Source organism: Aplysia californica, unplaced genomic scaffold (assembly GCF_000002075.1).
Source record: "Aplysia californica isolate F4 #8 unplaced genomic scaffold, AplCal3.0 scaffold00048, whole genome shotgun sequence".
Taxonomy (NCBI): Eukaryota; Metazoa; Mollusca; class Gastropoda; order Aplysiida; family Aplysiidae; genus Aplysia; species Aplysia californica.
This window is the reverse complement of record NW_004797318.1, coordinates 1,083,698-1,107,226: the sequence shown is the minus strand read 5'-3', so window position 1 is coordinate 1,107,226 and position 23,529 is coordinate 1,083,698. Positions and strand designations below refer to the sequence as shown.

At 38.8% G+C, this 23,529-nt stretch overlaps 1 protein-coding gene across 2 annotated transcripts; it reads right to left on the bottom strand.

Annotated features, from left to right (window-relative positions):
• Positions 1-3,459: 3,459 nt before the first annotated feature.
• On the bottom strand, positions 3,460-23,525 carry LOC101854002 (GTP-binding protein SAR1b). Of its 2 annotated transcripts, XM_005092551.3 has the most exons (7): positions 23,409-23,525; positions 18,189-18,270; positions 16,569-16,688; positions 15,493-15,558; positions 12,384-12,487; positions 10,168-10,299; positions 3,460-7,856 (listed from the first exon to the last, which is right to left on the bottom strand). In XM_005092551.3, exons 2-7 carry the CDS (start codon positions 18,229-18,231, stop codon positions 7,740-7,742), a joined length of 582 nt encoding a protein of 193 aa, XP_005092608.1. In that variant the 5' UTR covers positions 18,232-18,270; positions 23,409-23,525; the 3' UTR covers positions 3,460-7,739. The 2 variants fall into 2 exon arrangements, with proteins under 2 accessions (XP_005092608.1, XP_005092609.2); XM_005092552.3 differs by lacking the exons at positions 16,569-16,688; positions 18,189-18,270; positions 23,409-23,525 and adding an exon at positions 17,172-17,322.
• Positions 23,526-23,529: the final 4 nt, after the last annotated feature.

The window sequence follows — 23,529 nt, the reverse complement described above, 5'->3', positions numbered from 1 at the left end:
TTTCCTATATTATTCTTTCTTTAAAATTAACAGAATCACATAATTTCACATTTTTGGGCTCAGTTTGCATAATTTCAGACTTTGTTTTGCATAAAACCGCGGGGACAGAGCTACATAACAAGAAAAGTGTTGGGTTGGAATTCACAGGGTAAAAGATCAAGGTGAAAGCCACGTGGAACCTGGAGAAGAGTCACGGGGATTGATGTACAGAAACGTGGGAAAACATGGAATAACACCAAGAGGCTAGCACAGGATAGGGAAATATGAAAAGTGTTTATTTGTGGCCTGATCCAGGGTGAGAAAGGTGTTGATCATGATGATGATGGCTTGATTTTGCACTACAGCATTTGACTTGTCTAGCCGGAGAAAAAGAAGGAGGAGGAGGAGGAGGAGGAGGAGGAGGAGGAGGAGGAGGAGGAGGAGGAGGAGGAGGAGGACACAATACAACTACAGCACCAGTATTTGGTTTTTTTAAATTTTATTTTAAGAATAAGAGGCGGGACCTCCGAATCCTTAACGTCCATCTCCAACAGAACCAAGCTGGATGGTTTGTGAGCATTGAAAGCTTTACAAAATGGCCGGAGTTCAAGAACGCCAAGTATGGGATTCGAACCATGGCCATCAACTCTGTAGTCAAGAAGAAGAAGAAGAAGAAGAAGAAGAAGAAGAAGAAGAAGAAGAAGAAGAACTTGTTTATTCCAAGGGCTGTGCTTAGGCTTAACAAAGACCTCATTTTGTGCTTTCTCGCTAACTGAGGGCCATATCATCGTAGTAAAATGAGTCTTTGATTGATATGATTTTTTTTTTTACGGCTACTACATTTACCGAAAATCAATCAATAAAGTATGCGATTACAAGTGTGAAACCAAGTGAATTGGGTTCCATCTCGGCTATAACTAGAATAAAAACAACCATAAAGGCTGCAAACTGTCAAAGTTCAGATACCCCTGTTCGGAATTTAAACACAAAACAAGGGCATCATAGTCGAATGTTTCACATCATACGAACCGTTAGTTCACACTGGTACGACAAAAGCGCTATAATATTAATATAGGCTAGGCCTTATATTTGATATACACACCCATAATAAGTGAATCTTTGGATATCTCCCACAAGTCTTAGTTTTAGTTGTTGTTGTTTTGTTTTTTCTTTGGGTGAAGAGAAGCACATCGACACAATACATGTACTGGTCAACAACTGCCGGGAAAAAGTAAGACAGATGGACAGAAACAACAGAGAGAAAGTAAAGAAGTAGGACTTACCCGATGGGCCCTCCAACCACCCGCTCCTAACACACTTAGTTACATGTAGCACGGGGAATTTTCTACATGAAAATCTCTGGATTATGTCTACTTCGCACTTCAGCACGCTTAAGCTTTCTCCCGATGACCGTGCTTAAAGCCGGCATGGACTGTACTTAGTAACAGCATAGAACAAACTACAGTGTATCATGCTCATTGGAAATGTTTTTGTTTTTTAAAGTTTAGTTTCAGAAGGGTTTTTTTTTTCTTACACTGCACTCGCAACTGAATAAGGTCATATCTGCGCCAGGGAGTGGATGTCAACAGAGAAGTCCATACAGGAAATCAGACTTACTCTGCTCACCCCTCTAGCTTCAACAGCACAACGTCTACTTCGACTATATCAATCAAGGCACCCCGGAAATAGCGGGTCACAAGAGTGAGACAAATACAAAAGAAGTAGAGGAAAAATGACGATAGTAAGGGTTAGGAAAGAAAAAGCAGTAGTTCCCCGTTGCAGTTCAGGAAATGTTTATAGATCTACACATCAACACAATTTTCATAATTTAGGAGGCAGGCTGCTTCGACCCTGCCTGCCTGTAACGCTCAAACTGTGACAAGTGGGGTACAGCAACCTTGCAGATAATTTTTTTTCAAAAATAAACTTCCCCACATGGGAATTAGACCGGTGTCCTCTCATACAAAGGAGCAAACGGGGGGCTCTCGTGGCCTAGAGGTTAAGGTGTTGGCCTCTCATTCAAAGGTCCCGGGTTATATTCCGGGTAGCGACCGAAACATTTTCTTCTCTAAAATTGTCTCCTTTCACCTTCATTTCATCTCTCTTGCAATATTCTTTCGTCTCCACTTTCTTCCCCTTCCCCCTCACCTCCTTTGCCCCCTCTAGTGGGCTCCTGACTCTTTCTGCAGCCTTTCTACTGCTACTCCTTGGCTCCTTCTTACTGCTATCTTTCAGGCATACCCCTGATCTTCTGGTAGGAGAGATCTACACCTAGCCTTCTCGGACAACGGCGAAAAATCTCGGAGGTCCCGTGTATAAGTTGCGCACGTTAAAAATCCCTTGGTGGTCCAAAATCCATGAGTAGGCTTCGGCCGCCACCAGGGCAAAATTCAAAATTTCCTACCAATTAGAAATGTCGTGCGTCCCGCGCGCTCATATATGACCTTATGCAGTTCCGAGCGCCGTAAAACACTTAACAAAAACCAAAAAAAGGTGAAAACCCAACCATAACACAAGGTCAAGATCGCTGGTGAACAATCCTGCAGAACTGACAATACAAATTAAACAGAACCGTACGGCATTTGGTCGCTTTTAAGGACACGTGGGCTAACCCAGATTTCGGCGGTTTCCAGAAATCTTGACCAACACCAAAAGTGGGTATTGCCCTTCCTATAGGAGAAGTTTGGTTTTATTGGTGTGTATATTGTTTAGCTACAGAGAAAACTCTCCTTGTCTTTTAAAGAAACAGAACAAGAGGGCAAAAATTTTACCTTTGATTTTTTGGGATAGCCCCCTTGTGCTTAAAAGCGACCAATTATTTTCTCCACAGATAGATGTTTTAAGCCCCCAATCAGGCACAATTTAGATCATTTAGGAGGCGGGCTTTACACCTGCCTGTCAGGACCAACCCGGGCTGAGACTGAGAGGGATACAATATCCCAGTCCCAGTAGAAAGACCAAAATACTCGATAAAAATTCTTCCCACATGGGAAACGAACTCAGGCCTTCTGCATGTGACAGAAAAGTGCTTATAATTTATAACTGCTACACCACATCAACCAGTCCAGCACACTTATACTATACTATGACATACAGGCTAGTTTAGTTTTAGTTTTAGTAAAGGTTTTACAGCGCTCGCAACTGCACAAGGTCATATGAGCGCCAGAAGACTAGACTAGAGGTATTACCAGAGAGTAACAAACAAAAAAGAACAGGAGATCAGGTCGATAGATGTTTTAGTTAGTTTTAGTAAGAGTTTTACGGCACTCGCAACTGCATAAGGTCATATGAGCGCCAGAAGATTAGAGGTATTACAAGAGAGTAACAAACAAAAAAGAAGAACGGAAGACAAGGACGATAGAAAATCATAGATGTATCATAGGAAAGAAGAAGCATACCACACCAGAGCACCTATCAACCAGCTTATAACGCCTAGCTTCCACAACAAGTAAACAAAACCAAAAAAAAACGTCAGGCGAGTTTACTTTTTGAATACATGTTCATGTGTTTTTTTATTTTCTCTTGCAGAAGAAAAAAAAGTAACGCGACACAATATCAGCGAGTCATTCTATGAAATTTTACAGCCCTTTTAGTTAGTTCATCTCCTTGTTTTGCAGATTCTGCTGTTGTTGAATTAGAATAATAAGATCTTCCGCATCAAAAGAAGAAAAATTAGATAACATGAGAAACGTGATAGATTTATATAATATATAATATGTGCAACATTTCTTGCAGGGCTCTCAATGGTGCTATGTCAGAAAGCATTTGTCAAGCAAACATTCTCAACCAAACTACATGTACTGTATCACTATCAGAAAGAGTTTGATCTTTATTTTTTCTTCTTCATATTAGATCAGGAACCACACCACTTTTCGAGCAAAAAAAAGATAAGAAAACGAGCGCATCTAGATCACATCATATTCATGTACACACATTTCTGTCTCTCAGAAAAAACCGGGTGACAAGTCAGCCTCTCTCTCTTTTGTCTGATAAAAGGTGAGAGGAATTGAAAAAAAAAAAGCAGAAGAAAGATCTGGGTAAAAAAACAACCCCAAAGACAAAGATTTCATCCTTAGCAGATAGAGAAAGGGTAATTAAACCTTCTCCACTAAAGGACCACATAGAACAGGAAAGAAATACTGACATATTTAAGTGAAGGAAAAAAAGAAGATGTGACTGTTAACACTGGCTGCAAAGCAGCAAAAAAAAGAGGCGAGCATTTGGACGAAAATAAACAAGCCGTCAACATTTGATTGCATGAACTTTTTAGAGACAACAGGACAAAATTGTTAACCTAAATGTAATCTAAAACGATTTTCAACTTTTTGTTAAGCTTTTATGAGAACAAACAACAGTCATTAAAATAAAACCCAACCTGCATACAAATATGCCAGTGGCCACACAAGAAAGCCACACCTGATCAAAAGAAAAAATAATTCAGGAAGGATGAAACCTCATTATAAATAATATAAACCAAATTAAAGAGCAAAGATGCAGTTTTGCCGGACTCGTGTCAACCATGCCAATGTGACTCCAGAAAATTGATCACCACAGAGAAAAAGTCCTCAAGATTCCTCTGCTGTGGCACTATTCCCGAGCAAAAGTCCCCTTCCCTTGATTATAAAACAAAGATCATGTTCATCAAAAAGAAAAACTTTAAAAAATGAACCAAAAAAGTTTAAATAATTTTTAAAACACTGTTTGAATAAGTTGGTATCATCATGAACAAGAGCAATAGGAGTCCAAAATATCTTTTTAAAAAACACAGTCAAGAAGACTTAGAGCTAATCAAGTGGCACAGAAGAGTCCTGACAGCAGGACGATCAAGTAGTAAATGTAATTTAAGAATAAAATAATAACACACCACCCACCATCAAAAGCACAAAACAACCAAGTGTCTTCTTCCAGTCCGAACTTACAACTTACAGTTAAACGGCAAAGTACGACAGAAGTAGAAGACAACCCTGTTCCAACACACTTGCCTGTCCTGTCAACTTCTCAACTCTCTACAAACTCACATTAGAGTTAGAGCACCAATCTCAAGGTAAAAAAAAAACCCACCAAAAAACAACAACACACACAACCAGACTGTTTTACACTGAAGCTGATAGGAACGTGACCTCTTTTCTTATTTTAATATTTTTATGTCAGCCCCATCAACACAATTTAGATCATTTAGGAGGCGGGCTGGACCCTACCTCTTGGGGCCAACCTGAGCTGAGAGTGAGAGGGATACAATTACAACATCCCAGTAGACAGACCAACATACTCGATAAAAAATTCACCCAACACAGGAATCTGACTCGGGTCTTGTGTGGCATCGTGAAGAGCCTAACCACTACACCAGATCCTGGTGACCTCTTTTCAGGTAGGCAGAACCCACTCAAGCTTTGAAGAATTCAGACATGTGTTAACAATAGAGTGTTGTCTGTCAGTATTATATATTTTTTTTAAAACAACCAAAAAATGAGCACAACTTTACAGGTTCCCCACCAGTCTGGCAACTTCCACAGTAGAGCAATCATTCAGGACCACAGCAAAACAGAAAGAGAGACAAAATCAAGAAACCAAGCCACAAACTTCCATCAAAACGAGCAACATCCAAGTGATCTGGTTTTCACAATCTTCTGCATACAGTGACACTCATCTCTCTTTCTCTCTCATACATTATCCACATTTCCCTGCATCTTACTACTTTATACACACACAACAAAGCCACGCAGGCCTGTACACAGATGTACAATATGTGCGAAATCTTGTCCCAAATGCAACAAGCAAATCAACCAAATTTTATCAAAAATACTGTCATAAAACACGCAGACCAAAACCAATGAGATGGATAAAGTTCTGGTTAACCCTGACAATAAGAAGAAGGGCTGAAGATACAAAACTGATGAGAAGTAGCCTCTACAAAAGTGTATATAATATATATATATATGAAGCAGTAGCTCTGAGAGTGAAAGTTGCAAGATGACCATTCTCGATCAAAACTACACTTTTTCAAATTCTCCTACTTTCTATCAGCAGCATCGTGAGAAAGTCTCTCTCTGAGGCACCCATCACATTATGTGAGCTTAACTACAAGTCTGCCGAGCTACATCACCAACCTAACGTCACATGCACATGTACTTTGACAGTGCATCATTAACCCATTTTCAGGTTGTGGATAAAATGGTTATTTGACAGTCTCTCTGGGTTAGAAACAGAATGCAAGTTACACAAAATCCATTTTTCCAAATCATGTTTAATTTCAGTTTTTACACATTGCTAAACATAACTTTTTTTTTTCCAATGAAAAAAAAAAGACAAAATTCTCTTTGAAAGTTTCTTTGGCACGAAAGAGCTTGAAGCATCCTATGTCGAGCATCAAGTCCTCAGCAAACAATATCTATCAACATCATGTGAAGATTTCAGATTTCTTAATAAATCCACTCACAAAATTTGAGCATTTGTCAAAATATCTGCCCATATTTTCTATTTCTCTGGCCTTCATCAACTTTTAACGAACTTCTGTGCCCAATATCTTTCACAAACCGAGGCACTTACAGAACCCCGGAATCAGCGCCAACAGCTTTACGCACACATAGACGAAGCAGAAACACAAACTGTGGTTCAGTAATTATCCGCCATCTCACAACCAACGACAACCCCCCAGCATCCCGTTTAGGAAACACTGGACCCCACGTACAATACAACGCAACGTCTACGGAAAGCCTTGACCAGTTCTCCACATAACTTTTTTTTCCAGTTGTTAGAATGCTAACAGTAACAGCCTCTCCGACACTACACTAGTGCAAGGACCTCAGCCACCAGACCAACAGACACAGGGACAGAAAATTCAACTTTCTTTATTATTCTGCTATGTTCGATGAAAATGATGGCATACCGTTGCTGTTTATTTATGATGAGATGAGATGCCATGTTAATTTCATCATATACAAATGATACATATACAAATATAGATAGAGACATATAAAATGTGCTATGCTCTTTCACTGCTCCCAAATTAATTTTTGCATTTTAACTACTGAACTAAAACAAGAAAAAAAAAACCCCAGCCCCATTAATTTTTTCCCATGCAACATAGTGAGCGTCCTTAAAAAAAAAAGAAAGAGACAAAATTTCCAATTTCATCGTCAAGTTAGGATGAAAATGCTTGCTACATCACCCTACTCTGTCAAACAAGGCCACAAATGGGAACATGAAAGTAAAATGCTAATGAAAAAAAGAAACATATATATATCCAAAATACAAGGGACAACGGTCTTCCTAAATTCAAATGCTAAAAGAATATTAGATAGCAACAACAAAAAAAAAGACTGGGAAAAGCAATCACAGATATACACACAAACTTTAGGCTGAAAGCTAATGGAAGGGAGTTATATCTTCTCATACGAAGAAAAGGAATCTGTTTTCTTTTTCTGTTTTTCTCACAAGGAAAAAAAAAAATCAACACTCACTACTCTCACTTTACAACCCACCTCCATACCGACTTCCATACACACAATTACAATTTACCCGACCAAAAGGTCAAGACGTAGGAACTCATACATCCGGAGGAGCGGGAAGAAAAAAAACAAAACACACAACACAAAACTATCTGATACCCAGACTTGCAGTTATTTAGTTCTCCTTTCAACCGCTACCACACTCGGTTCGTCTCTCCAACGCTCTCCCCAACCATCTTCCCACCCTCTGCCCTGCCCCCCCCCCCCCACCCCACCCCGCCCTCTCCCCTCCTCTGGTGAGGTGTGCAGCCACTAGTTGATGTACTGTGCCAGCCAGCGGAAGCCCTCCCCATAGCCCTGTCGCTTGAGCACACTGCACATGAACAGCTCCATGGGCCGGCCGGGCAGTTCGCTTCTTGAAACTGTGCCCTGGGGAAGAGAGAGAGATTGAGGCATTACAAATGGGCTGTTAGGCCTTAATAAGATGACACCATTTCATCATAAACCGATCAGTGGTATGACCTATCGGGCATACTAATTTCCGTCTCAGTTGTTTAGCTTAGTTTTAGTAAGAGTTTTACGGCACTTGCAACACATTTAGATCATATAAGTCCCGAAGACTAGAGGTGTTGCAAGGGATTAACCAACACACACAAAAAAAAAGAAAAAAAACACATCAAAGCACCCACCAACCACCAACACATTACAAATGGGTTGTTGGTCATAATAAAACTGATCAGTGGTATGACATATCGAGCACACTAATTTTCGTCTCAGCTGTTTAGTTTTAGTAAATTTTACAGCACTTACAACAAAATAAGATCATTAAAGTAAGTGCTGAAGATTAGAGGTGTTGCAAGAGAGTAACAAACACAGAAAAAAAAGTTTAGTTTTAGTTTTAGTAAGTGTTTTACGGCACTTGCAACACAATAAGGTCATATAAGTGCCGAAGATTAGAGGTGTTACAAGAAAGTAATAAACACAAAAAAGGAGGAGGGGAAATAAGGACAATAAATGTTTGATAGGAAAGAAGAAGAAAACCACACGAGAGCACCTGCCAACCACCCACAAAAAAAGGAGGAGGAGAGATCAGGATGGTAAATGCTTGAAAGGAAAGAAGGAGCAAATCACACCAGAGCACCTGCAAACCACCCCTGAAACTGAAACAACTGAAGAAAAATTTCTCTAAAAAAAAATAATACATTGGAACCCTCCAGTCTCCAGTCACAAATACTTTGATGAATGGAGAGAAAGCGCACAGGGGGATTTGAAAGAAAAAAGATTGACCTGAACGATAACGATACATTGTACATGAAAAAACGAAAAGGATCACCGAGAAAAAAACATACAGACAAGAAAGAAAAAAGACCTTCCAAAATCACATCAATTTCAAAGTACCCCAGGAGAAGGAAAAGAGAGACCATGACAATTATACAACAGCCGAATACAACCAAAAAAATAATGTGACAAGTAAAACCAATATAAAAGGGATATGACAGACCTACAAAATAGCTTATTACATATAGAACAACAGCCCAACACAACACCCCTTCAGTTCTTTTCTTATTTGTATTTTTGCCCATCATCGAAAAACATTCAAAAGACTAAAAAACCAGCAATAAATCTGTCCAGAAATGCTTGGAATCCCTCAATAAAATATGTACGGCATCATGGTGAAATCAGGCCCTCGTCAAAATAATAAAATCGTAGAAACCAGCATTTTTTTTACTGGTTTGGAAATTTGTATCTAGTTTTTATCTTTTGACTCGATACCTTTCATGTCTATTCAAAAACACATTTCTGTGTGGATGTTACTATAAAAAAAAAACGTTGACTATAAGTCTCAAACTAAAGAGGTCACCAATATTTGACAGCCATTTTCTCACTAACTTTACCTCTGAAACCAATAGACCCCCACTTTTTGTAATTCCAAATATCCTGACTTCTATTCAAGAAAGGCGGGTATTTTTTCATCAAAAGCAAGACAAAAAAAACCTTTAACTCATTGACGACGTGCCGGGTCCTGGCGAGGTCAACAAACTCTGAAGAATCTAAAGGGGAATGACTCCCAGTGTTAGTTAAACCATTTAACTTTATCGTGGTTGTATCCCTTCGACCATTGGTCACCCAAATTGTCAGCTATAAGCAATCTGCCGAAACACCCTGACCTGACCTACTTTTTACGTAAACAAGAAACCAACGAAGCGCTAGGGATTATTGATTCAGGAGACTACAATGCTCCTGGCAATGTCACTATTCTTATAGATAATATCACTCAGTATTAATTGTTTGAAACCATTCTAATTCACTACGATCAATTCTGAGATCCATGTGCTTAGCTCATAAAAAAAAGTTTTTTTCCACGTTTACATATAATTTTTTTTTTCACCTAAAACATAATTTTTTCAAAGTTTTTGTACAAATAAATACATTTTATGTAAGTATACATGATGATCTTACTTTGTGTCAACTTTTATACCTGTACAGTTGATAGGTTTATCACACTGACTTTTTTAAAAAATAGGTAAGAATCGTGCGTCTCAAGGGAAATTTTTGGTGAAAAACTTGCGTCGTCAATGAGTTAAGATGATAACAATAACTCTAAACACCCAAAAATTGGCAAGCGCCTGATTCCACCGCGTTGTTACACGTATAATAACCATGGTACACAGGTTCTCCATTATACTTCCACAGTTTAATAAACAAAAAGAATGTAAGTATGCAAGTAAAAGTGTCTTACCCTCCCTGTGGTCAAGTTGTGCAGGCCAAACCAGTGCCTGATCTCTTCCTCGCTGGCAGCACCTGGCATGTCAATCTTGTTGCCCAGTATCAACACTGGGGCGTTGGCTACTTGTTCGTCTGTTAGTAAACTCTGTAGGGCCACAAACAAGAGGGAAACATGTCGTGCAAGGATAATTTCACATACATCTAATTCATTTCTTATAACAAAAGAAAAAAAGACATGGGGAGAGAGACAGAGAGAGAGAGAGAGAGAGAGAGAGAGAGAGAGAGAGAGAGAGAGAGAGAGAGAGAGAGGGGGGGGGGAGAGAGAGAGAGGGGGGGGGGAGAGAGAAAGGAGAGAGAGAGAGAGAGAGAGAGAGAGAGAGAGAGAGAGAGAGAGAGAGAGAGAGAGAGAGAGAGAGAGAGAGAGAGAGAGAAAAAGAGAATGAGAGAGAGAGAGAGAAAAAGAGAATGAGAGAGAGGAGATATGCTCATAATTTTTTATAATTACAATAACACTCTTGGGCAGCACTGTAAAATCTGTTCAAAGATTCACTAATGGCACAACAAGGGATAAATAAACCTAATTTCTGGCCTCCTGAATATTTATAGAAATGGTTTTCTTTTACAGAGAAGAAGGTAGGTGAAGCCTCTAGATCAGGCACTGAGGCATCTACATTACAGATTTAACTCACATACTACGGATCCCGTCATGGGTTGACTTTGCGGTTTTGTTCCGTATCTTGTGCTCCCAACTCCCGACACATGTAAGGGAACGGACTCCGGTGCTAGTTTTGCCTCTTGTTACGTTTCGTGCCGAGTTTGGCGGAAGTTTCATGGTAACTTTTTAAGCAATTGAAGGTTAAGGACAGTCACCTCATCTGGGGTTGACCTGACCGGAATTCGCGCTATGTTTTTTCTATACAAATGATAGTAATCCGACAATCGTGTTGAAGTTACGGTCGCATGAACAAGAATCACATAATTTCGCTGTTTTCGATACTTTTGCACGTTTTGCTTGTTCTAGTGACTCAGGACATGATATGTCTGATAGTTAGGACCCTGGATATGTACCCGAACACGGCCCGAGTCGTAGTTTTAGGGCTAGATCTAGCACTAGTATTGTTGTTGTTGTTCACGCGACGAAATCACAACTTCGTTCCCTCCATCTGTCTCATGTAATTCAGTATATGGGTCTGAATAAACGCACAGACCAGCTTTTATATTTTCACCAAACACTCACACATGAATACAAATCAAAACAGAACACTTTGAACTTTAATTTTTGTTGTTGTGAATTTCCTTCTATCTGTCATGTTTCTGGAAATTTTTCGAAAAATCAAATTCATTCCAATTTTGAAACAATCAAAAGAATTAAAGTAAAAGTATTAGACCTAGAGAACTTAAATTTTTTGCAATAGATTAAGTTTGAAAGTTACTTTACTGTGTCAAAAAATAATTACAATAGGGTAATTCTGATAGTTGTGGTTGTGTTTTGAAATACCCCCAAAAATGACAGTACTCTGCACTAGTGATTTGTGAAAGGGGCCAGTAGTCAGTGAGTTAACTTTACATAGAAAAATGTCACCAACAAAATAAAATCTAAGTAAAATGAATACAGCACCGAATTAGCTTCAAAATCATGCCCTGAAGACAAAAAGGTGATGTAGGAGAAAAAATGAACATTTTAAAATCATCCCTCCACACTAAGAAGTCCTCGTAAATTAGGCTTTTAGTTTTTCTAGTACTATAGAAGACTCCATTGCCACATAATTTTTCAAGCTTTAATTTTTGTAAGCATACAAAATATTTTATAACAACAAGTTCTATTCCTGAATCTAACGTTCGAAAACTCGATCACAGCTGATTCTTCACCTAAACCCTCCACAAAATCCCATCGTAAATCAATGCCACACTCAAAGACACTGCACATTCACAACATGATTAATTTCATTCAGCCCTGTTCTTCTTTAAAAAAATATTTTCTAGTAGTATGATTTGCAGTGGCAAAACAACAAAACTGTCTCGTACTTGGCAAAGAACTGTATCAAAACAAGCTGGCAACAAAAGTTTTTACAAGCTACAAGCGACTTATTATTTTCAATAGAAACCTGAATAAGTGGTTTGGACTCGATTTTGTGGACTGGTGTTTCGTTACGAACTTGACACCAAATACACTCTTTCTATAACAACAGGAGTGAGGAACAACAACAGAAGTGTATCATGGGCACTCACGTCTAATTCCGCCTTGGCTTCAACAAATCTGGCTCTGTCATGACAGTCAATGAGGAAAACTATACCATCCACAGCTGGGAAATAATCCTTCCATACTCTACGTGCTGTAAGAACAAACAAACAAAGAACAACAAAAAATTATCAGAAGGCATAAGAATGCAAAGCTATTAAAATGACAGAGGGGTGTAACTAACCATAAGTTCTTACAATTAATTATTCGAGGACCAAAACTGATAACATAGGACGAAAGCACCATCTTTTATCAAACTTTTAATAGGTTCTCTCAAACTAGGCACTTCAGTGAACGCGCTCACTATGGCGTCATTTGGCTTCGGAAAGTCCCATAGGGTTTTGTTTCCGGACATGACGTCTCATCGCGACAGTGGGTTCAAACTGCCCATATTTTTGTTTAATTTAGGGGACCAACATTCAAGTCCGATACATGTCTTTAAAGACCTGTGGATGGCCTTCAAAACGCTTCTTTCCAGGTCGATGTGCGACTAATGAGTCTCGAAATATTTGAAGTTGAAAAATAGACAATTTTTAAACCATAGATTTTTGATAAATTTTCTCGTCATATTTTTTCCAAACTACCCTTGTTGGTAAACCATTCTTTGTTCTTCCAGAAAACGTTTAAATGGTTATCGTAGAAGTCTTACCTTGGCTAGTGTAGTCTTACCCTTTTATCAACCAAATCCGCGAAAACCTAGCTGAACCCTTCCACCGCGACATCGCGCAGAGTCGTGACGTCACACATTTTCGCCTTCAGCTTTTGGCTCCCTCTCTTCATTGTTTGAAATGTACGAGACAGGGAAATACATCGCCAAGAGATTTTTAAACTTTAGTTCAAAAAGTTAATCAATTTTGGTAATGTTTTATAATCACTGACCTCACATTGTGCCTTAGTTCATTCGATAGTATAAAGAAAACGAGACTTTTTAGACCCAAGTATTTCCTTTTCACAGAGCTGCCCCTCCCTCCTTTTTTCCCCTGCCCAAAGCCTTTCATTGCGTGCGTAGGCCTAGGGCCTAGATCTAGTATGAAGAGTCCCGACTAGTGTTGTTAACACAGTCAAAAATTAAATAGAAACGCCTATTTAAGTTTCTGATGCAATTATTTGTTTGATATAGTTTCTTAGGTCTATTGTTAGTACCGATCCAGATTTTCTTTCTTTAACTTGACTCCTTTTGTGTTGGAAGAAGGTATTTGATATGACGAGCTCATGTTCTGCACACAAATGTAATAGCATTTCTCCATTGCTGTTTTGATCTGTATCCCTGTCACTGTGTGGCCGCATGTATGTCTTCCACGTCGTCTTCCTTGTTTCCACTCTGCCGTTTAAGTCCCCCATCATTGTCACATTATCTTTGTCATCCACGATGTTTAAAAATTCACTCAGTAGATCATAGAACTGGTGTCGCTGTTCTTCGGGATATGAGCCATTGCATGGTGTGTGTATATATATATATATATTTATATATAATATATATATATATATATATATATATATATATATTATATATATATATTGATGACCCCCAGTAATTGTCATAATGCTATGGTGATTTCCCGCTTTATACCATACTCGTTGAATTTTTTTCATATTCTTCAAGTCTGCGTTATGCTTGTGCTTGGGTTTAACGGCACTTGCAACACAAATAGGTCTTATAAGCCCCGAAGACTAGAGGTGTTACAAGAGAGTAACATACACAGAAAAGAACGAGGAGAGATAAGGACCGTTGATTGTTAATAAGGAAAAAAAGAACAAACCACACCCCAGAGCACCCGTCAACCTCCTGCTTGAGTTATGCCTGTAAGATTGAAACTGCTTTCAATTTTAATCATTTTCCCCTATAGCAAGTTACAGAACTCTTTAAAACAAAATGAGTGATGTTTTTCTTTTGAAAATCGGACCATTAGTATGGAAAGTGTGCCCGTATCTTTTTTGGGAAAATAGGCATTGGACTCCCGACGTCACGATTATGACGTAATTAAACGGTAAATAAAATTTTACTCCTAATGTACTTGACTTTTATTTTTATATATTGATTCTACATAAAACAGCAAACAAAATGATACCTCAATGGTCACGATACAACTATTATTAAGGATTTTATGACTTTGTGAAGCAAAATTTCGAGTTTTGGTGGCACAAAATGCAGTTAAAAAATTTGGCCAAATCAGGGCGAAAATTGATTCACAAAAACGGTCGCTGCTTCTAAACTAACAAAGATAGCGCAAAAATTTAAAAAGCTCTGAAAACAGAAAGCCAAGCTCTTTTCAATAATCCAAATTTTAATGCCCCCGGAGAAGTTTGAAAATTTCACTGAAGTGCCTACTCAAACCCTACATGGGAATCCCACAATTTTGCAACTTCAAACTCACAGGTTAAGTTTGGAACAGTTAAATCACTCCTTCCCCCCCCCCCCCCCCACAAAAAAAAACAACAAAACCATCTCTCTTCTACTTAATGTTTTCTTATGAGCTGTAGAGGTCTAGAGAATTCTAAATTCTAAAAAAAGGAGCTTGACACTGTCATTCCAATAGTAATGTAGTTGATCAAATTCCACTGTGCAAAAACTATTCAAAGTATTAAAGACTTTGTTCATTAGAATCGATACCGTTGTGAAATCAACCATGGTTCAAAACATTATTAACATATAAGGAGAAACATAGGAACCCTCGCCTTTCGAGTTAACTTCGTACCAGAAAGCACAGCTTTAGTTTTAATCCATTATTGAATAGCAAGATGAGAAAAAAACCAATAACTTGGAAATCAACTTTCAAACTATAACTGGCATTTCCACGCTTGTTTCTCAGAAGAAAGACATGAACATTCGTATGGTCTCTTTCTCATCAACACTAAGCATGCTCCTTCAGCTGTTCAAAAGAAACACTTTTCCCTTAAAATTCACCTGTGGGTGGTTGGCAGGTGGCCTGGTGCGGTTTGCTCCTTCTTTCCAATTAAACATATATCATCAATATCTCCCCTTCTTTTCCCCGTTACTCTCTTATAACACCCAGTACCTCTGATCTTTCACACTTTATAAGAAATTGTGTTGCAAATGCCTTAAAACTCTTACTAAAACTTCTAAAAATCAAAACTCACCTTGTCTGTGGCCACCTAAGTCAAATGTGGTGAATTTCATTCCTCCCATGGACAGCTCTTCCGATGCTGAGTAAAGATGAGACAGAGAGTGAGCGAGAGGGTGTCATTTCACATTTAAAAAATAGATATATTTACTAATCACCATTAGACTAATGTCAATGTCTACAAGGCAGGGAGGATTACAAACTGAACAATTAATCAAAATGAATAACATATATTTAAACCATTAACTAACCATTAAATTTAAGCACCAGCATTCTTTGACTTTGAATCAAATATATGCCTGCCAGTAGAATTTAAAAAAAAAAGATTTTATTAAACTAAAAAACTGTTACATTATCAAATGTTTTTAAAAAGTGCAACTATCACACTCATTGTCAAAGTTCATCCCCAAAAAAAAAGTAACTATGACCTGCATCAATAGATTATTAAAATATGAATCATGGGGAGTTCTGAATCGTGTTTTTACACATTTGAGTCTGATGAGCACACACGAAGTGAATGTTATGTAAAGCATGTCTTAACAAAGGGACCCGCTCACTAGTGTCAGTAATTTTTTCACATCACTTAGCAAATCAGCAATCACTGCTAAAGCCAAGGACCACTCTCCGAATATTTTCCATTCACAATACTTTGGTTAAATTTCTATTAACTTAATCAGCACAAATTATCATGCATGTTATACCACACTGTTAGATTTAAATTGCATTTTTTATCAATAGTTATATTCACAATAATCTGCCTGAGTCATTCAGTGTAGATAATAACAGAAAGACTGTATAAGTAACATTCATATTAATTCTTGACCAGTATCTGATCATTTGTGAAAATCAAGGAGCAACACAGACATGAAACGTACGTTAGTTTCACTGAAAATGTTCAATTTATAAGGAACAAGGCTACGTCACTGGTTAGTTAAACTTTTTTTTAAACTGTTTCATTAATGTCACATTCATCAACTAAAAAAAGCCATTCTTCAAATCAAAGCAATTCTCAGGGTTAGAAACAAAAAGACAAGGCAAGTTTAGGTCAAACGCCAGTGATCTATGACTTATCTCCACTGAAAAACAACTTACTTGGATGCAGCGTAGGTACATGCTGGGCCATTCTGTCATCTTTGAGTCTGTGCAGCAGTGTTGTTTTACCCGCATTGTCTAAGCCCAAGAACACTAATTTACCCGATTTCTTCCATAAACCTGGCCACAGAGGGTGAAAAAAGCACAGAGAAAGAAAAAAAGCAGTGAGCATGCAGGGGAGAAAAACATTTACCTACAAGTATTTACTGACAACAGTGTGGATGCTCAGGGGAGGGGGTGCTTTCCATACACTTCTTTCATTCAGCAAATTTATCCCCCTCCCCATCCCCCCAAAAAAACGTTGAGAGCAAAACTTTGCATAAAATGGTTTGCACGCCCATGCACATCCACACTGTACCAAGAATAGCTGGTTAAATCCGTACTACAAACTAAAAGAGAGGGGAAATAGTCAGTCAATTCAGGATCAAGATGGAGCACATTGTGTTAGTAACAGTCAGTTTCCGTTCAATCCTTGAAAGCTGGCCTTCAGAAACAGTGCTGCGTAGTTTTCCAACACTCCAATTATAGTGTCCATGCCAAAATGCACACACAACACATAGGCCCTCTGCCAGCTTATTGTTTTAGACCCACAAACTAACTTACTGGGGTGCAGGGTGGGCACCGGCTGCACAATGTGACCCTCCTTGAGGACACCCAACAGAGTAGTTTTGCCAGCATTGTCCAAGCCTAGCAAAATTAGCTTGCCAGCTTTCTTCCCAAACCCTAGTGTGAATTTCATCCATAGTCAAAAATCAATAAAGAAATGAAGAAAACAGAGTAAGATTACATCGTTCCAGTTTAAACATGCTGGTAATCAATAACAAAAGACAATCGTAACCAAAAAAAGTTAACATTGGACTTTTATTTTCTAATATAGCCCATGGCATTTTTTAAATAAAAGATAAATAGCTCATACAGTGATAGACATATTACCAATTTATATTTTGAACCATTTTCCCAAAATGCGAAACATTGTAAACAACCAACAGAATCAGTCAAAGACAATTAGACTTCTTGAATTTCACTTTAAGTGATCTCTGTATAATAAGAAAAACTTTCAATTTCAAGAAAATACAGACCTTTTAGAGTGAAAAACAATATCAATTTCAGCAGCAAAGAAATACTGGCATTGGTAAATTTTTACTTTCGCTCACGCATACAGATGCACTGCTTCGTATTGCACTGCAATACCGATACTGTTTGCTGTAAATCACACATTAAGTCGCTAAAACTGTCTCACATCAATAATTATTATTTTTCAAGAAAATTTCAAACCTAACTGCAAATTATCCAATTACGTATTAAAACGAGGGCGTGCCCCCCTCCCTGAAACCCTGGACTAGTCCAAGGAGCAAAACTTACTACGCGGTTAGGATTAGAGAGGTATCCCTCAATTAAAAACCATATATATATATATCAAAAATTTCAAAACTATTAATTTGTGACGGAAATGAAGTTGATATTCGGGCTCAGCCCATAATAGAAAACAGACAACTGGTAGTTAAGTGTTGAGACGGGAGGGAAAGTAAGAATACTAAAATATTTACCATAGGCCTACTACATGATGATGACCGTGACCCAAAAAATATTGTACGATTACAAAAACCTGAATTACCATACCTAAAAAATTCAGCATAGACGAGAACCATTCCATTAAAAACATGGCTGCTTCTTTAACGCTTCCTGCAGTTGCTGAAAAAACCTGTGGATTCAAAATCAGAAAATTATTACCAAAGAAAAAAAACTTGAAAACCTTGTAGACTGTTCATGCAAACTAAGTACCAGAATCTGTTTTAAAGGAATAAAAAAAGAGACAGATTAAACATTATAAACGTCTACTTTTTAATGTCAGACCAGATAACTAACAGTCCTTGCAAGGCAGTATAAAGAGAGAGAAACAAAAAATAAAATACAGAGTGTGAAACGTTACAAAACATATTTTAGTACAGCCAACACATTGTTTTTCAACAGAGTTCTATACAGTCACAGTATCATCTGATAAAACCCCTCATAAAAAATTCTAAAATCATAATATAACATTATTATTAACCACTCTTTAACTTACAGACTGCCAAGGGTTGAAATCTAAATTTAACCCCGGCTACCGCCATTTCAACGGTGTTAAACAACATTCATTGTTGGATACTATTCAAAGTACAGTGGGTGGACACTTATAATTTTTCAGTGTATCATTTTTTTTACTGAAGTGGAAACAGATTGTTTTGTCAATATAAAGTGTCATACTTTTGCTTGTATGAATATTTGAAGTATGGACAAGCTACTGGTACTGGTCAAGGATATGTGCGTAAAGTGTAAAGTACTGGTGGGCCAAGAATCGATTCTAGAACCGATCCCCGAGATTACTGCTTTGAGAAAAAGAACCGATCCCTTTTTCCGTAAACTAACAATTCCCAATTACTTTATTTTTATCTTAATTTTTTTTTTAAGAATGTAGTTTTGAAAGAAAAAAATAGTGCTTTGCTACGTTCTGAAATCCAAGTTATCCTGATTGAAGACTTTAAAAAGAGTAATTATCGGGATGCAAATTCATTGTCAAAGATATATATTCGATCTTGTATACATACAGTGTCAAAACCTATTCGTTTCTTCCGCCTTTTACTCATTCATCTGTTGTTGTTTTTATATTTCCCCTTCTTTCAGTTCAAAAATCTAAAATTGTGACATCTCTCCACGAGGCTTCTCATATCTCGGTGTAAGCCTGTGTTGGTTCTCTAACTTTACACTGTATAGATTGGGTGGGCTACCGCCCTCCCACCCCAAGTAATCAAAGGGGTCAGACTACTCGTTACTCACAAGAAGTAGTCATAAATAGTTGTCTATGGAGACAGGATTCTGGTTGGACGGTATAAAAAATATGTTTTTAAACCAAATTCAAAGGTTTCAGCATCAAAATTTCCAAAATGCTCTTTTTGTGCCTCTTTTTTAGTATAGACATATGTTGGTCTAAAGTATATTACTATCAGAATTTATATATGTAGTAAAAGTAAAGTTGTTCCCGCATCCGATCCGGACATTGGGGATTGCCTTGTTAGTGAGACAACTTCCTGGGCCTTCGGCATATTGGGGTCGGGTGGCCAGTTCCTTTCCAGGCCGCCTTTACTTCCTCAACTCGAAGTATACATGACATGATGTAGAAGTGTTGAAAAAGTTATCTTTTGGAAACAGCAATGAGCTTTTTAAAAAGTAAAGTGGTGCTCTGGTTTTGGCATCCCACCAGGTCAAGGGCCCCCAGAAGCTGAAGAAAATTTGCAATTGAAGAGATAAAATTTGGTCCTTCTGAGTCAACAATTTAAAAAGAAAAAAAAAGAATGAGATTCACACACCAAGTAAAGCCACTATTTAAATTTAACCAGGCCTAAATCGGTAATTGGAAAAACAAATAATTATGGAAACAAATAGTTGGTCGGTCGGCGGGGGAAAAAAGGCCGTCGTTATTCGGACTCGAGCCCGAATAACATTTTTTCTTTATTCGGACTCAAGTCCGAATATGAAAAAATGTTATTCGGACTCGGGTCCGGAAAAAAGGAAGTGCCTTCGTTCTATAGTTCTAACGTTCAGTGCTTCCAATTTTCCGCCATTTTTTAGCCCCCCCCACCTTTTCTGCCAATCCGATGCCCGCCGCCTCATTGATACGCCCCCCCCCCCCCCCCCATGTTTCCCACTTTCTTTGTTGTAGAAAAAGGTGAAATTGAAGATTAGCAGACCACCTGGCAACTGCATATTATGAGCTGTTTATCCAGAAAAAAAAAGTTGTGTTGCTGTGTAGAGCTGAGCATACGGCAACTTTTGATTCCATAGACCAGCGCACAATTCATTACGTAGATCTACGTCAAGACTAGCTTATTATTGTAATAATGATCAGTTGCCGAGGGGAAAAAGACTGACGCGTATGCGACGTTCAACGCCCGGACCGATAGTGCCCCCCCCCCCCCCCACGCACACAGCCACACGTGTGTGCAGGTCGCCCATCCGACCCCGACACACGCTAACGAGCCATCTTTAATTGCTTCTGATGACCTCTTGACAAATAAACATTTATTAGAAGCGCTATAACTTTTCAGGCCGGCCTCAAATTCATCATAAGATTAGCCCGAAGTGATCCCGGTCTCTACCCAGCCTGAGGCGAGTCACGAGTGAGGCAAGACAGGAAGCCGGAGTCACGAGTCACAGGAAGTTGGAAGTGATGTCATGCTGGACAAGAATCAGAGTCCGAATAACATTTTTTCATATTCGGACTCGAGTCCGAATAATCACTTCGGGGAAAAAATGGTGGGAACATAAAAATTGGCAAAATATTTTACCCCCCTCGGGAGAGAATCGAAAATTGTATTCCAACCTGGGTGGGAATAGAAGAAAACTAAGTGAATTTATAATTTATGTCCTTGTGATTACATGAATAGACCTAGTCTACTTAATCAGCCTAGGTATAAAAATAACCTATAATATAGGATTATAGGGGGTGACTGTGTTACAATTACAATACAAACAAAAGGCAAGTGTAAGGCCATATAATAAGGCCACCTCTATTCTCAGCCGGTGTGCATTTACTGTGATACCAATGTGAACAAACGTTCCAGCACTCTTGAGTTGAGAGAGAGAGAGAAGAGAGAGATAGAGAGAGAGAGAGAGAGAGAGAGCGAGAGAGAGAGAGGAGTAGCCAGAACTTCCGGGCAAAACAAAATGGCGACTGGTGTAGTTCGGCTCAATTCGAAAAGTGAAATAGCCGTAGCATCTTTGTAGACAACCAAATTAGTCTACTTTTGAGCTAAAATAACATCATTTTTTTTCGACAACGAAGCGTAAATTCACCCGGGATGAGAATAGTACAGGCTAGTCTTTTGGCTATTCTCACCCGGTGCGCGTTCACTGTTATAGCCTGGATCTAGGCCAACAAATTTTGCGTTCACCCTAAACCACAGAATTCTACACTGTGATAACAGAAAAATTGTAGAATTCTGTGCCGTGAACAAACGTTCCATTACAACTGTAGCCTACTAAAAGCGTACAATTTTGTATGTGGGCAGTGGAGAGAGAGAGAGAGAAAGAGACAGAGAGAGGAGTAGCATGAGAACTTCCGGTCAAAACAAAATGGCGACCTGCGTAGTTCTGCTTGATTCGAAAAGTTAATAGCCGTAGCATCTTTGTAGACAACCAAATTAATTTACTTTTGTGTTTTAACATCATTTTTTAACTTTGTTTTGGTCAATTTGATCGCCCACACCGATAGACAGTATTCAGAAAGAGACAGAGAGAGAGAGAGAGGGGAGGAGTAGATCTTGCGAGAACTTCCGGGCAAAACAAAATGGCGACCCGCGTAGTTCGGCTCGATTCGAACAGTGAAATAGCCATAGCATCTTTGAAGACAATCAAATTAGCTTACTTTTGTGCTATATAACGTAATTTTTTCTTGGCTTTTATCAATTTGATCATCCACACCGATAGACAGTATTCCAAAATGAGGAAAAGCAGGTCTTGTTTCGCACCGGGTGAGAATAGCCTACGCTGGCAAGTCTCACCCGGGGTGAGAGGTAAATCGTTTTTCTATTCTCACCCCGGATGAGAATAGCCACTTCCATACCTCCATTAATTTGGTTGTCTACAAAGATGCTACGGCTATTTAACTTTTCGAATCGAGCAGAACTACGCAGGTCGCCATTTTGTTTTGACCGGAAGTTCTCACGCTACTCCTCTCTCTGTCTCTTTCTCTCTCTCCACTGCCCACATACAAAAGTGTACGCTTTTAGTAGGCTACAGTTGTAATGGAACGTTTGTTCACGGCACAGAATTCTACAATTTTTCTGTTATCACAGTGTAGAATTCTGTGGTTTTAGGGTGAACGCAAAATTTGTTGGCCTAGATCTAGGCTATAACAGTGAACGCGCACCGGGTGAGAATAGCCAAAAGACTAGCCTGCACTATTCTCATCCCGGGTGAGAATAGAGGTGGCCCTTCCTTATATTTAACACACGGCGTTTTATTTAGCACTGGCGTTAATCGCAACGCGGCATTTTATTAATACTGGCGTAAATCGCAACGCAGCTTTGCAAATAGGCACTTCCTACAGAAAAATGTCACATTTTAATATAGTTAACAAGGCAAGGGGGGTCTTGCCCCCCCCCCCCCTGACCACCTAACAAAAAACATGGGGGGTTGCGCCCCCCTCAATTTGGCCATAATTTGATGATTTGCAATTAGGACTGATTGGCTATTCTCCATAGAGGCCTATCGGCACGCGCATCAAATGGTAATTGTTTAGAACCAGAAGTAATCGTTGGTGGGGTCAAAATGAGTTGTATCCCTAAACAGGACCGCAATTGTACAGGAGTGCCCCACAGTAGATCTATCTGGATATCTAGACTTACCATCTGACTACACACTACTGACACTACAATCAGGCAGTGTCAGACTGGGGTCTACACTACTGCCCCAGGCCCAATATGAACTTTGAGTTGGAGAGTTAAGTTGACTTTCAAGTGAGAATCATCATCATCCAATACTTTCAAAAGTCCTTGATCTAGATCTAGATCCAGCCTTACACTCCCTCCTACTAGCCCCGAATGTCCATATCACCATTCAGTCAATGGTATAGATTTCAATAAACCAAACGGGAGCAGTCCTTGAATCTAAAAACCATTCATGGATGTTGATCATGATGTGTCACTTGACAGCAGTGGTCGTATCTCTGTCCGTTTTTATACACACACACATATTTTGGGTGTGGACGAGTGATCAATCAAAACTAGGCAATATAAGCGGAAAGTGCAAACATCTTCAGCTTTATATAATCACACCGCAGCATTGACATGGGTTACAACTTACTATTTGACGCCGCAAAATCCACTACAAGTTTATGATTCGCTGTCACGAATGCCGTCTTCCCTAAAGACGTGTAATAGTCCAGAGAGTGATACAAAAATGGCCGTCATCCAGATTACGTACT

Bases quoted from the DNA above. Each gene is read 5' to 3' on its own strand.
- LOC101854002 (XM_005092551.3), bottom strand. From the start codon at position 18,231: ATGTTTTTAATGGAATGGTTCTCGTCTATGCTGAATTTTTTAG. The intron at 10,300-12,383 runs GTGAGTGCCCAT...GTGGCCCTACAG, and splicing joins AAGCCAAGGCGGAATTAGAC to AGTTTACTAACAGACGAACA. The intron at 7,857-10,167 runs GTAAGACACTTT...TCTCTTCCCCAG, and splicing joins ACAACTTGACCACAGGGAGG to GGCACAGTTTCAAGAAGCGA.